Source organism: Pelecanus crispus, chromosome Z, assembly GCF_030463565.1.
Source record: "Pelecanus crispus isolate bPelCri1 chromosome Z, bPelCri1.pri, whole genome shotgun sequence".
Classification (NCBI taxonomy): domain Eukaryota; kingdom Metazoa; phylum Chordata; class Aves; order Pelecaniformes; family Pelecanidae; genus Pelecanus; species Pelecanus crispus.
This window is the reverse complement of record NC_134676.1, coordinates 33568058-33583858: the sequence shown is the minus strand read 5'-3', so window position 1 is coordinate 33583858 and position 15801 is coordinate 33568058. Positions and strand designations below refer to the sequence as shown.

The window sequence follows — 15801 nt, the reverse complement described above, 5'->3', positions numbered from 1 at the left end:
AGTTACTTTGTTCCAATTCCTTTTCTATAAATTAAGCAATCAATTCCTGTAAAAAACTGTTTCGGGTTTTTTTGCCTCTAATGAATGTTCATCACCTGCTTCAGTGGTTAGAATTTTTTTTCTCCTCTTTATCTAGATTACTTGTTCTCTGACTGTGATTTGTGAACCATTAGTGATCTGTTAGCCTCAAAACAAAATGATCCACAAGCAAAAGCTATTCAGGACTGGGGAGTTTGAAAGCATACTAAGTCTTTTTCAATAAGTACTGTGCAGAGTGAGAAACCTGGAGAACACATTAGTTTCAAAGATGCATTTCTTAGTTTTCCATTTTGAGGGAAGTATCAGGTTTTTTCTTGAATTAGCGTGATAATTCACATTTTTATCAGAAATCAATGTTCTGCTGTTGTTTCTTATAGTTTGTGTATTCTCACTGAATTTGGTGTGAGTCTGGCTTAGAGTGATTAATGAAGACATTTATTAAACAAATGCAATGTATTATTACTGGACTCAGAATACACTTCTGTACCATATGCAAAGCTAATTGATAAGAATGTGGTGTTATAAATAGAACAGAGACTGACTGTCTCAGTTTCACATATCAGTCACAGAAAGTAAAATATTTTCAATTATTTAACCCCCATACTACTTTGTACCATGTTTTTTGATTGTTTTAGGGGTTCAGCATTTCCTTTTTCATAATACCTTTCATCATAGATACCATTTTTAACTGAAAAATTATTGAGCCTCAGGAATGATGATAAACATATGGTTCTCTTATGCATCATCTTATACAGAATTATTTCAGCTTGTTACTATTCTAAACTAAGGTGTTTTGAAATGGAGATTTCTCTGAATGAAATGTCCTATGTCTTTTAAAATTTCTTGGATGAACTCTCCATCCAACCATGTTTTTTAAATGCCTGTGAAAAGAATTTTGTTATATGCTTCATAATACTGATCTGAGAAGGAAATTGTATTTTCTCACAGTGCACTTAATAGTTGTTGGTGCTCTTTGATTTATCTGTGTGCTAAAATTATTTCTCAAAACATTCAGGGTTTTGCTGAAGTATTTCTACACATACCAAATATTAACATGCAGGCAACAGTTTATATGTTTGGGGACTAACGTGAAATAGGTGCAATATGGCAAATACTCAAAAAATAGTCTACCTTTACTGGATTAGTACTGTTATTAAATTCTGGACTGTAAAAGGTGAGTTACTCAACATATATGTCATATTTTCAGCTACTATAAATTGTTTTTTCTTTAGTGTATCTATACTTACTAGTGTTTCTTAATCATCTATCCCACTGAATTCACAAATACCCATTATGAAAGATTATATTGTAAGAGATACTACCAGAATAGCAATTCTTGTGGATGATAAAATAAATTTCTTGTGTTGGATCCTTAGCAGTTGTTGAACATTCTAACTCCACATACATCAAAAATGTACACTGATACACACTCAGATATGTAATAAATGTCTGTTTGAAATGTATTAAATAATTACATATTTTTCACTACAGGTGAAGTGTGATCAATACTGGCCAAGCAGAGGCACAGAAACTTAGGGACTAATCCAAGTGACCCTGTTAGACACTGTTGAATTGGGCAACGTACTGTGGTCGTACATGTGGCACTTTACAAGGTATATAGATGTATATAGACTTACAATATACTTTAAAATTTAGTTGTCAGAAACTTTTTCCCTTCCCTTCCCTTCCCTTGCCTTCCCTTGCCTTCCCGTGCCTTCCCTTGCCGGCCCTGGCCTTCCCTTGCCTTCCCTTGCCTTCCCTGGCCGGTCCCTGGCCGGCCCGTCCCTTGCCTTCCCTTGCCTTCCCTTGCCTTCCCTTGCCTTGCCTTGCCTGGCCGGCCCTGCCCGTCCCGGCCCTTCCCGTCCCGGCCCGTCCCGGCCCGGCCCTGCCCTGCCCGGCCCGGCCCTGCCCGTCCCGGCCCTGCCCTTCCCTTCCCTTCCCTTCCCTTCCTTCCCTTCCCGTCCCTTCCCTTCCCTTCCCGTTCCCTTCCCTTCCCTTCCCTTCCCTTCCCGTCCCTTCCCTTCCCGTCCCTGCCCTTCCCTTCCCTTCCCTTCCCTTCCCTTCCCTTCCCTTCCCGGCCCTGGCCTGGCCGGCCCGGGCCTTCCCTTGCCTTCCCTTGCCGTCCTTCCTTCCCTTCCCTTCCCTTCCCTGCCTTCCCTGCCCCTTCCCGGCCCGGCCCTGCCCTTCCCGTCCCGTCCCTTCCCGGCCCTTCCCTGCCCGTCCCTTCCCTTCCCGGCCCTTCCCGGCCCTTCCCTTCCCTTCCTTCCCTTCCCTTGCCTTCCCTTGCCGTCCCTGCCCTTCCCTTCCCTTCCCTTCCCGTCCCTTCCCGTCCCTTCCCTGCCCGTCCCTTGCCTTCCCTTGCCTTCCCGTGCCTTCCCTTGCCTTCCTTGCCTTCCCTTGCCTTCCCTTGCCTTCCCTTGCCTTCCCGGCCCTTCCCTTCCCTTCCCTTCCCGTCCCTTCCCTTCCCTTCCCTTCCCTTCCCTTCCCTTCCCTTCCCTTCCCTTCCCTTCCCCTTCCCTTGCCTTCCCTTGCCTTGCCTTGCCTTGCCTTCCCTTGCCTTCCTTGCCTTGCCTTCCCTTGCCTTCCCTGGCCTTGCCTTGCCTTGCCTCCCTTGCCTTCCCGTGCCTGCCCTTGCCTTCCTTGCCTTCCCGTGCCTTCCTTCCCTTCCCTTCCCTTCCCTTCCCTTCCCTGCCCTTCCCTTCCCTTCCCTTCCCTGCCCGTCCCTTCCCTTGCCCGCCCGGCCTTCCCTTGCCTTCCCTTGCCTTCCCTTGCCTTCCCTTCCCTTGCCTTCCCTTGCCTTCCCTTGCCTTCCCTTGCCTTCCCTTGCCTGCCTTGCCGTGCCTTCCCTTCCCTTCCCTTCCCGTCCCTTCCCTTCCCTTCCCTTCCCTTCCCTTCCCTTCCCTTCCCTTCCCTTCCCTTCCCTTCCCTTCCCTTCCCTTCCCGTCCCTTCCCTTCCCTTCCCTTCCCTTCCCTTCCCTTCCCTTCCCTTCCCTTCCCTTCCCTTGCCGTCCCTTGCCTTCCCTTGCCTTCCCTTGCCTTCCCTTGCCTTCCCTTGCCTTCCTTGCCTTCCCTTGCCTTCCCTTGCCTTCCCTGCCCTTCCCTTCCCTTCCCTTCCCTTCCCTTCCCTTCCCTTCCCTCTTCCCTTCCCTTCCCTTCCCGTCCCTTCCCTTCCCGTCCCTTCCCTTCCCTTCCTTCCCTTCCCTTCCCTTCCCTTCCCTTCCCTTCCCTTCCCTTCCCTTCCCTTCCCTTGCCTTGCCCTTCCCTGCCCTTGCCCTGCCTTGCCCTGCCTTGCCCTGCCTTGCCCTGCCTTGCCCTGCCTGCCCTGCCTCCCTGCCCTTCCCGTCCCTTCCCTTCCCTTCCCTTCCCTTCCCTTCCCTTCCCTTCCCTTCCCTTCCCTTCCCTTCCCTTCCCTTCCTTCCCTTCCCTTCCCTTCCCTTCCCTTCCCTTCCTTCCCTTCCCTTCCCTTCCCTTCCCTTCCTTGCCTTCCTTGCCGTGCCTTGCCTTGCCTTGCCTTGCCTTCCCTTGCCTTCCCTTGCCTTCCTTGCCTTCCCTTGCCTTCCCGTTCCCTTCCCTTCCCTTCCCTTCCCTTCCCTTCCCTTCCCTTCCCTTCCCTTCCCTTCCCTTCCCTTCCCTTCCCTTCCCTTCCCTTCCCTTCCCTTCCTTCCCTTCCCTTCCCTTCCCTTCCCTTCCCTTCCCTTCCCTTCCCTTCCCTTGCCTTGCCTTGCCTTGCCTTGCCTTGCCCTGCCTTGCCCTGCCTTGCCCTGCCTTGCCCTGCCTTCCCTTCCCTTCCCTTCCCTTCCCTTCCCTTCCCTTCCCTTCCCTTCCCTTCCCTTCCCTTCCCTTCCCTTCCCTTCCCTTCCCTTCCCTTCCCTTCCCTTCCCTTCCCTTCCCTTCCCTTCCCTTCCCTTCCCTTCCCTTCCCTTCCCTTCCCTTCCCTTCCCTTCCCTTCCCTTCCCTTCCCTTCCCTTCCCTTCCCTTCCCTTCCCTTCCCTTCCCTTCCCTTCCCTTCCCTTCCCTCCCCTCTCCCCTCCCCTCTCCCCTCCCCTCTCCCCTCCCCTCTCCCCTCCCCTCTCCCCTCCCCTCTCCCCTACTCTACCCTCCCCGCCTCACCTCGCCTTCCTTTTTCCCTTCCTTCTTTCCTTCCTTCCTATCACTCTCTCCCTTCTGCCTCCCTGCCCTCCTTCCTTCTTTTGCTTCCTGCCTTCCCTTTCTCCCTTATTTCTTCACTCCCTTTCTTCCCTTTCTCTCCTTCCACTTTCCTCCCTCGTTTCCTCCTAGCAGCACTGAACAAAGAGACTTCTTCTCCAGAGTGTATTTTTCTTACAGCATGGAGTTTTGTAAGTTAATACAGAGCTCTCGCTGTGGAAAACCATTTAACTGAATTAAATACTAGCTAAAGCTCTGGCGCTTGTTGTGATGCATTACTGTGCAATATAGTTAAAGCTCGTACATTGTATGAATCCGGCAATTTAGAATATAAGAAAAATTTCCCTCCATAGCCTGAGTTCCATTTCTCTTTGGCCCCAAAAGTGATTTAAATACACTTCACTGGTATATATGCTTCTGCAGCTGTTTCATTGAAAAGTGCCAATATCACATCAAGTGGCAGTTTTGTCATGAAGTTTTTTAATTTTGTAGAATGGTTCAAGTGAGAAAAGGGAAGTGAGGCAATTCCAGTTCACTGCCTGGCCTGACCATGGTGTCCCAGAACACCCAACACCGTTCTTAGCTTTCCTGCGACGAGTCAAGACCTGCAACCCACCTGATGCTGGACCTATGGTTGTACATTGCAGGTAAGCTCAGAATTTCTTTCAAAGCATCTTATGTCACTGCTTTCTGTTTTGCTGCAGATGAAAACTTTATCTTCTTTCAAAGAGCCTTCTAAGTCTGTCAAAGAAAAAGATGGTTGCATTGCAAATTTGGGACCTGAGTATGGCACTGCCAACTTGGATGGGCCACGACTATTTTCTTTGGTCTGTGCAAGAGGAATTAATTTTAGAGTATCTAAAGGTCTACAGGGAGAATGTCTGCAGGGAGAGTACAAATGTACCTATGGCATTCAGAAGGTGACATGAAAAAGAAAGAGGATAGTGTTCATTTAAGAACCTGAATATTGAAGAAAGTGTGTTTTAAGCAATGAATTAGCTTTTGAAATTACTACTTATATTGTGTATGAAAGTAAAGAACGTGAAAATTAAGAAAGTTTAATGGCAACTTTTACTGAAAATAGGTAGAAACCTTAATCTGTATTCAAGGTTATACCCTCAGCTTAGGACTGTGAGGAGCTGGAACTGCAAAAGATGTACCTGGGGAACAGGCTGAGCTCAGTTCAAGGGAAACGAGTGCTGCATGCTGTTTGCAACGTAGCACACCTCTTTAGGCATTATAAGGCATGAATTAATAAACTCTCAGGAGAAAAACATCAGCTCCTCTTAAAGTTCTGTGAGAAGGAAAATGAGGAGGAAGAGATGGGGATTCTTTGGAAATCTTTGACAAGAGCAGATCTTTTAGAAAGCCTTAAAATCACATTCATAAGAACATTGTCAGAACATATGTGCCAATTCTGATAGAAGTAAGCTGTAAGATGGCTCTACCTCATTCCAGGGCTGTGTTGTTATAGGTTACATAGCTTACTGTGTTGGCCATTTCAAAGCAAATTCCTAAGATCACCGACTTTTGTGAATTTCACTTAGGGATACCTTCAGTTAGTAAGGCTGAGGCCTACTAATCCCTGTTCACTGAAGCTACAAATGCTTAGCATATTTGAAAACCAACCTTGCTTTTGTCATCCAAAAACTGAGGAATAGGAATTACAAGGATTACAGCATACCACCCCCTCTAGTTCTGGCTTCTTGCATATTGGTAAGCCAGACATGGAAGCTGGTTATTTGAACATTTTTAAAGTGATTAAAAGACGCTTTTGTAAATGAGACAGGAAAATAAAGTCAACATGAAAACAAAATAAGCAGGACTTCAATGTTGAAAGGCACAGACTGTTTAGAAAAGATCAGAGAACGTGGAGGATAGACATTTAATGTTTTTTGAAACACCAGGGTTAAGAATGTGGAATAAATACAAATAATAATACAAATCTATTTATACAGTTTGCTGAGTATTTCTTGAATGGAGCCAAATCTTTTTGTACCTGTATTTACAGGGTCTTAAAACATTCTTATTATTGCCTAGAATTATAGATTGCCTCAGCTATAATTTCATCAGCTTGATCCATATAGAGCATAACTCCAAAGGTGCTCAGCAGTGAAGATGTTATGATCTAGATCAAAACCAAAATTAATAGAAGAAATGAATCCTCACACTCTGGAAAGGCTGTTAAGTTAGTATAACTATTACCTAAATTCTCTCAATGCAAAAATAGATTAATTAAATTCACTGTTAAGAGTCATACAGCAAGTCATTGGAAAAGATAAAATAAAATACAAAGCTTATTATCACTCAGACGTATTGATGAACTGCAAGGTCATTATTTCTCTTTGCTATTGGTTATGCATGCAAATTTCAGTGAAAGCGGTGTTCATCATAATTTGATGCCTGTTGAGGGACTTTTTTTTCCCAATTTCCTATGATTTATTTATCGATAGCCTACAATTCGCATATCCTGGTAGTAAATTTGTTGAAGCTCTTTGCCTTATGTGTAGCTTCTTGAGACATTAAGATTTTAGGCATTTCATATAACCTATCCTCTACAAAGCAGACTTCCACATATTCTTTTATTTTAACAAGCCTTTTGAATCCTACTCCCAACAATTTGTCCATGACCAGAACTAATGAAACCAGATCTCTTGCAAATTTACAAATTTATGTCATTGTATTTAAAAATTTTATGTGGCTGGGCATGTAGCAGCAAGTGTTGTGGACAGTCCAAAGTTTACGAATGTACTCATTAAGTCATCGATGTTAATGTGCTGACTATCTAACTGATGACCAAGAATAAGCTACTAAAGTCTTATAGTAGCAGTGTTAATGTGCGTGTCTCTTTTCAAGCATATTGTAGCAACATTATCTTTTGAGATTATTATTGCCTTATCATTTTGAATGTGACATTATTAAATTGGTAAAAAAAATCAGAAGAACAGCAACAACAGAGCATCAGCACAATTTTTTTTGCTAAAAGTTATCTTTCATTCAGCAACATGAAAAACTTTCACATTTAGTTCGAAATTAAAGTATTGGACATGACTAAACATTTCAAGCTCAGAAAAACTTTAATTTTATGCTGAAACAGAAAAAGCAAGTTTTGCACGTTACCTATTTTTTCTTAGAACCTACTTTCAGATTTTTCTTTCCTCTCTTTTTCTGTTGCTCAATTCATAAATTTCTCCATTCCACTCTCCTTTTCTTCTTATCCTCCGTCATTTCACTTTTTTTTTCCATTTTTTTTCTCTCCAGTGTCTGGACTGCTCTTTATTCCATGGACTCGTCTAATTATGTTCTATTTCTGTCCTTCAATTCCAGTATTTTCTCAAACTCATTTCACTGTTTTTTACCATATTGCTGAACCATTTCAATATGAAATGTGTTCCCACATGTCTTCGTATTTTCTCTGAAGAAAGATGGTCATTCTAATGGTAGCACTCTGCTAATTTTTGTCATGCATCACCTTTCACCGCTTTATAGTAGTCCCCCTTTTCCACTGAGATACTTTATCTATTCTTGACAAACTTCTTTCTTTTCACTTTTTCCTTTGCTGGCCCCTAGTCTGCCTCTGCAGCCTTTTAAAAGAGTCCTCTTTTCCTTTTTCTGTATCTTATCCGTCACTGTCTTCCATTTTGTGTTTAGGACTCCCTAAGCCCCTTTTCATTAAATCTCATGTAGTACCATCATTCAGATATTAAAAGTATTTCAAACTTTCTCCACTATAGCAAAACATTATAATACAAGACCATATCTTGTATCCTTTGCCTATGGTAGGCAGTGCTTTTCCAAGATATCCCACTGAAGGAATAATCTGAGTTTACTCCCCAGCGGGGACATGGGATTCATAGTGGGGAGTGTAAGACATCTGAGACAGCACTGATACCTTATTTTCTGTTTCTTCCAGTACCTAACAAACTGTCAGAGCTCAGGAAATTATAATAATGGCATGTTATAGAAGTATAAATACAAGAGGGTTTACCTTTCAAAATATGTTTGGTAAAAAGAAAGAGCAGGTATGAAGAAGCTGTAGCAGCATTTTTCTGCAAAGCTTTTAACCCATAAAAAAAGGAAAATAAAAGCCAGCAGGCAATTAAGTACCTGGAGAAGCTACTTGTCTATAATATGTCTGTGAATTTAGCTCAGAGTTTCTTACTTCTCAAAAGCTGAGCTCCTTTTCACTTTTGATTCAGGTTCAAAACCCAGTAAAAGCAACAGGAGCCTGCTGGATAAGGAATAAATAAAAGAGCTGCCTGCATTTTGATCCTTGGAGAGTAACCCCCTATTTATTCTGCATTATAAGTAGGTATTGTAAATGAAAAGTTTAGCCCAAGCTTTTCCTGACTGCATTCTCCACATCTGCCCTAATATTGACCAACAGTTGTCTTTGAGTCCACTTCATGTAAAGAGATTAAGAGGTTTTTCCAATTCGGTTGGTGGTTTTGGGATATGGCTATATATCCTATAGAGAATCAAGGTAGTTGGAGATCCAGTTCACGAGTGTGGCCCCAGACCAGTTTGTATCAAAGCCTCAGTAGCTGATAAGCTTCTTTAATATCCTGTTCCTAGGAAATGGTTGTTGAGTGTATGAAGAATTTATTTAATAACTTCCAGTGTGCTTAGTGGGAAAAAGTCTGAGGTGAAAACAAGAGACAACTGAAGAACCTACCCTGTAAACATTTGAATGCATTCTATTCACATAACAGTGACCAGAAAAACATGCATAGTCCTAACTGATGAAATTAACTGTCAGTATAATATAAGTATTACCATTCAAAATCACTAGACTTTTTAAGACATGTTCTGATAAATGTATGTCAAACAAATGCAAGCAGAAGTCTTCATAACAAATTTTGTGTAATGACAGCAAAGAAAAATACAGAATTATATGATCAGAAATTATGATAACATTAGTAATTACTTTTTACTAATGTCCATGCAATTGACATCTGTGCATGTCATTTACACATCTACTTTTGATAATTAACAGTTTGTTTGCCTGTGCAGTATTGAATTTGAATCAATATAGAAGTCAAAAACATGTTGAGAAATGTCATATGTGCATTCTACCAGTCAAAGCTCTTACTTGTGCAGAAAAGTTGGCAGATTTTTAAGCTGAAAAGGTAATTAAAATATAATTAAAGCTACATTATTTTTAAGGAGAAAACATAGATCATTGCTGAAAGGATTGTGAAGGACCAAAGGTAACATCAAGGCCTAATCTAAATGCAGATTTTTTATTTATGTAATCAGATATTCTGGTAGGACTACCTGTATGAAAAAGGTGTAGTGGTAATAATATAAATGCACAATGCCATTGCACTCTTTTTCCAGGAAAAAATCTATACTTTTCTGTCTATATCCACCCGGAAAGAGAGTTTAGCAAGGCCCAAATCAACATAAAGTTAAATTTAGAAATAGACTTTTTATAAACTGCCATGTTCCATGATCCTTGCTTGAGTTACATTCTCCCAAAGACAGCAGTATCATTATTTTCAGTGTGAGATTTGCTAGAGGCAAGCAGCTAAATCAAAGGTAAAGATGCAAAAAAAAAATAATAACACAAAAGAAATTTAGCAATCCCATCCTGTTTGTAGATACTTTACATAATTGTGTTCAAATCTTGACTTGGCTTGTTTAGAACAACTTGCCTGAATATTTTTCTATGGTGGTTGAAATACTTGATGCAGGTAGATGCTTTTTCATTTACAGACTTACATTTTAAGACTGTATCTTTTCTGTCCCTTTGCACAGAAGTTGAGTAATATCGCAATCCAGCTGGTGTCTCTGCATGACTTGCCCTAATTTGCAGAGCTGATCTAGAAAAAAGGGCTTCTTTAATGAAAAAATGCAGGCTTAAACCCTAGGATTCTGCATTGGTGAGGCTGTAATGTGTGGTCTAATGATAGTGGGGAAAGCACACATTTTTGTTTGAAGATGGATTAGTGCAGGCAAACAGGTGCTAATCAGATCACAATAAAATAGCACCAGAGGGTGTTTGGAGCTTTACGCCAGTATGTTTTCAAAACATCACAGAAACCTTAGTAGTTGGTTCAGTAACACTACATAAAAGCTTAACATGTAAGTGCAATCCCGTATGTTTGAATCTCTCTTTTTAATACCGGCACCAAGGGCCATATCTTCAAGATACTTTGTGAAGTTTTGGCAGGTACTGTTAATGCTGCTGTTGCAAACAGAAGAACTTGGATGTTTGGAAGAGTGTGACTGTTTTAAGTAAATTTGTGTCTGAGTATACTAACATAACCAGTTAGCTCAGTAAAACGAAGTTAATTTTCAAAAAATAACAGAACACGATGTGATCTTGCATTTCTTAAAGTAGAATACTTACCTAATTTTTGTTCAATGTTTCAGAATAAAAAATAAAATTAAAAATATATATATATAGAAGGCAATGATTTTCCAGTGGATTGCTTTACTTCATCTCTGTATCTTTTGAACATCCTTATGGCTTTTGCCACATGCTTCACAAGTGCTCATTTTCTAATCCTGGCAGCAAGTAGGTTGCAGATGACTGCCTATCCTTTTTCACGGTGGGGGAAAAAAATTCCCCGCAGTACATATTCAGAAATCTCTCAAAGGAGATTAAAAATACTAAAATCTTCCTCATCCCTTCCCTCTCCCTACCCTGAAAACAAATCAGGATCTTTCCTAACTTCCCAGGACAGCTGAAAGCTCTGGAGAGGAAAAGATACTAAAGGCATATGTAAAGGATAGTATGACGAGTATTTTAATATTACAAATATTCTAAACTTTCTCTGCTTTACCCACATGTCTTTATCCAGCAGCTATTGGGTTGCTACTATATATTAGACTGTGCTGGGTATAATCCATATATGAAAACACTGTAACACTACTTAATCTCCAGCTGTTAGCTGCAGGTCACCATATATCTCCTTAAGGCAACTTTTTCTCAAAGTCTTCGTTCACAAATATAAAGCAAACGGAGAGGGATAAGGCTGTTGTTAGATTCTCTCCTTAAAACAATGCATAGTTGGTGACCCTGCTTAGGATGTTTAGTTCCTTTTAATATAAAAATACAGTCAGAATAACTGACAGGGAGTCATTTCATTTCTGCACATAACTTTCTTCTTGGGAGTTATTTAATTTCTACATGTACATTATAAAAAATACACCAAGGCTTGCAGTTTGGTACCTTGAGAGCTTGGTCTCTGTTTAAGGAACTGGAACTGTATTCTCTTCATTTAGAAATTTTTGGGTAGTTGTTCTGTCTTCATGTAGTTCTTGGAATTGTAGAATCTACTGGAAAATGAGAAAGAGTCTAGAAGAAAGGTTGATAAATGCTAGCTGGCAGAAACAAAGACCGATGTGCCACCAGCACACTGATTGAGGGGTCATTGGTATAGCAAGACACTACTTGATAATCACTTGTGTAATGAGTGGCATCGCAGAGGGACAGTTGGGACTTGCCTTCATATTCTCACCATAAAAACTTTCAAGATTGTGAAAATTTAGATTCCAAGAGCTTCACAGTTGAAGACCCTGGCTGTTTTATGCTGAACATACAAGAGTTTTCACCCAATTACTGTGCTATGCTCATGCAATTATACAGGCAAAAAGCAGAGTCTCTGTCTGTATGCTGATAGAGCTAGTGATGGATGGGTAATGCTGAATTTTTTTTCTCTTTTTCAAATTTGAGTGTCATTAGTTAGGATCATCTTGATTGCAGAGATGCCAGTTACCTTCCCCATCTGATCACTCTAACTTAAGGGCAGTCTGGGTCTTACTGGCTTAGGTCTCTAGTTTGTTTCCTTAAATATAGGTGCTCACATATGAAAACCTGCAAGTATGAACATGACAAGGATTACCATACAGTAGTTAATGTGACAGTGTGCAGGGTCCTTAAAGGTTGGCTAGGGTACGTAGATATTTTTAGTTTGAATGGGAAAATACTAAGCTACATTATCTGGAAATCCTCCATGAGGTCTCAAATACCAGCAAATTGATGCTGATCCACTTTCAAGTTTTGTCTTGTTAGAAACCAATTCTGTACAGAAAACCAGCCTTTCCTAAAACGTGAACTGAAGCTGCTGTATGTACAGCATGTGCTTCCATTGTTTAAAACCATAAAACCTCAGTAAGTATCACCAGGACCATTATTAAAATTCAAAAGCATACAAATAACAGTACAAATAGCAGTATTTCTTCATGCAGGTTCAAATAATGAAAATATCTACTTGTGGTCTTTTTGATTAAATCAGTCCTATGTGTATAAAGCCATCTTTGGTTGGCACTTGGCCTGTGGTTCAGGGTATTATACCCGCTCTGCTGTGACTCAGAGCAGGATTATCTTTTGAAATCCTAAAAAGCTGCTATGACTGCATAGGCCAAGATTTTGTTTCTGGTAGAAGTCAGAAATCTGTAAAGGAACATAGTGAATGCTATTACTAGATAGAATCAGTGGTCTGTCTAGGCCAGTATCATGTCTTTGACAATAGCAAATGTCAGAACTTTCACAGGGGAAGTATAAAACTTCAATGTCAACAATATTTCAGTAAAGTTTCCTCCCCAGCAGCAAGCTGTTGGTGAGTAGTTTAGCCCTACTTCATGAGGTTTTCAATATTTTTCTTGTGTTATTCCTTTAGCTACCTAGGGAAACCGGTGGATACTTTATTGTTCATATTCATGATTGTACACACATTGTACAGAACAAAACCAGACAGTCTCATCTTTGTCTTTTTTCCTTGTCTATGTATTATTCTCTGACAGGTAGTTTCACACGTTCGATGATGTTATTTTAAACGTGTCTTCATTTCACTAAATGTCTTTGGATAAAGGGAAGAAAAAGAACAGCCTTTAACACTGTTTCGTGTTTTACATGTCTACAACTTTCCCTTGTGTTCATCCATCACAGCAAACTAGGACAGCAAAATATCCTAACCTGCTTCAGTTACTGCTTACTTAAAATATCCTGCTCCTGCTTCAGTACTTGTCCTATGGACAGAGATGGCAGGAAATCCTCACATCCCTAGTCTTTTTGCTGGCTGTCTCTGCTCCCTCATTTGTGACATACCCTTTTTCTGTAGCCTTAGTAACAGTAAGTGTTCCCCAGTCTTTTTTTTTTTTTTTTAATAAGAGGTAAGGCAGCAAAAATAGTTCCAGAATTATGCCACATTTTCTTGCTAAGTCATCCAGTGGACGTACTGAGGCCTGACTTGCATTCGGCCAACAAATGGTTTCAGCTGAGCAGGTCTCCTGGAGAGTGATGACTTTTCACTCAGTGAAATAACCTGCCCCTTATTAAAATGTAATAATTTTCTCTAAGATTTTTTTAACAGAAGCAATGCCTTTGCCATGTGTTATCTCAAATTACAAATATGTTGGTACTGATAATTATTTCCATATATATATTATCATGTCCTACAAGGCCTGTAATTTCCTTTGACCTAAGCTGTAGTTTGATACATTATTTGATCAGCACTCTTAGTGAGTCATTTTATCCATATGTATTTAGTTAATTGGTTATTTTTCTCCCCGCCCATGTTTATATATAATATACTCTACAAAGGAAAAGGAAATCTGACTGCTTGCAGCTGAGTCTAGTAAAAGAGCAATTAGGTTCTATCAGAGCCAGCAGCTGTCCGTAATGAATTCTGAATTAAAATTATGAGTGAAGAGAAGAATCCAGCCATCTGCAGGAAATGTGAAAATATTTTTATAACCCAATAGCTGAATTCTGGAAAGGGGTATCTCTGAGATTTCCCAGCTGTACCTACAGTAAATTCTGGAATATCCATGGACACACGGTATACTGGAACACATTGCATCAACTTGGCTACCCAGCATGTTTGGCTAACTTCGAACAGGCTGTATTTTTATCTGAAGTAATCAGCATGAAAGCCTCTTTAAATCATCTCCCTGTGACTCTAGAACTAAAATGCAGCTTTAAAAATAGTCCTGTTATCTTTTCATGGAGGCTTTCCAATCAGTATTCTGCCCTGAATATTAATCTTTCTTCGTTTTTCATACTTTTATAGACTTATTTGAGGGTCTCATCGCTTATTCTCAGATTTTGGCAATGACTGCTGTTCCAAGTGAATCCTGCATTGCGGTGCCTATTTTTTCTTTTTGTCACCTAAATTTTAAAAATAGATTTGTTTAAAAGTTATCATAATACTATCCAAGGTCATTTTACAGCTACTTTGAAAGTTCTGCACCAAAACCATCATGATTTTCATTACAACTTGTCCACAGTGTTTACTCATAAAGTTGAAAATCCTGGAAAAAAGAGAGCTATTAGTGTCCAACCTCTAAATGACAAATTGTGATTAAGAAATGTGAAATGCTTAGTGGTATTAACCTCTCACAACCTGATTTTCCACTACGTTATAGAGAATTCCTGCTGGTATAAAGACTGTTGAGGTTAAAGAAAAGAGACATCAGAAGTAGTACCAGTAACCAAGCTCTTCAGCTGTCGGTGGAGTATTGTCAGAGATATTGAAAAGGGTTTTTATTCTTTTCACCACTTGGTCTAAGAAAACAGAGACCTAGCAAGAGCCTTGATATAAGCTCATCAGAGCAGCCTCATAGTTTTTTCTTCTCTATTTTCTGCTGAGAAATCTATTATTACCATTATTACCATTACCTCTATTATTACCATATTGCAACTATTTCAGTTTAAACCTAATCTAAGGTGGCAAAATCACATTTGTCTCATCCTCTGAATGTATCCTCCTGATATATCAGTTCTCCGTGGAAAAGGAAGAAACACCTTGAGATGGAGATCCAAAACAGTAGGTCTGCTTCTAAAGTCCCATCAGCTTCAAGCTTGAGGACTAATTTCTGGTCATTTCCAAGTTTTCAAAGTAGGAAAAAAAGAAAAAAAAAAATTATTTGTAGACAGGTAGAGCCCAGTTCATTTAGGGTTTTGAACTGTGATTGGTACTGAAACAAAAGCCAATATGGGCTGAGGAGAGCTGGTACTATGTCTTCTTTTTTGCTTTGTACTTAGCAGATGAAATACTGTGTCCAGATGACAATCCGGGACCTCATCACTGTTCAGTCAGTCTAAAACCCAGGCACAACACATGGCAAATAGTAGTGTTCTGATTTTAAAAACAAGGATCCTGAGGGCAGCCAGTATTAAGAAAAAGAAACAATTGTTGACCACAATAGGTACAGAAACACCTAGAATCAGAGAGGGGTCCAGAGGGGCCCTGAAACTAGGAAGCACTTGAGTGTTCAGCAAGTACTTTCAAGGTCATCCTGTTATCCAGTACTGCAGAACACATTTCTTCCCACCTTCTTTAATTCACTTTCAGATAGCATCAGTTCACCTTCCTGTTTCCCACACAGATAGGGTAATAGCTCTTCTACATGTTCCACATGAAAATGTAATCAAAGCACAGAAATATGCAAAAGCACAAAACAACTCCTCAAAATGTACCACCCTGAGAAAGCAAAACAGGTTGAAATGAAAAGAAAGCAAGGAGTAGTTGTTAGCAGCAAGCAGCATAATTTCTGCTCATTCACTTCTTTGCTGTGCTGTAATCTTCATTTTTATTTATTGATGATAGGATCACAGTGTACTTCCTCTCATAAATTACCCAGAAGTATCATTTTCTGTATTTA

The 15801-nt window shown here is 40.5% G+C and overlaps 1 protein-coding gene across 1 annotated transcript in view; it reads left to right on the top strand.

Annotated features, from left to right (window-relative positions):
• The window catches only part of PTPRD (protein tyrosine phosphatase receptor type D), a 300998-nt gene that overhangs the window by 260735 nt on the left and 24462 nt on the right, over nt 1-15801 (top strand). The window contains 2 exon segments of the mRNA XM_075726637.1: nt 1531-1628; nt 4662-4832. Coding sequence (XP_075582752.1) covers nt 1531-1628; nt 4662-4832 — 269 coding nt within the window.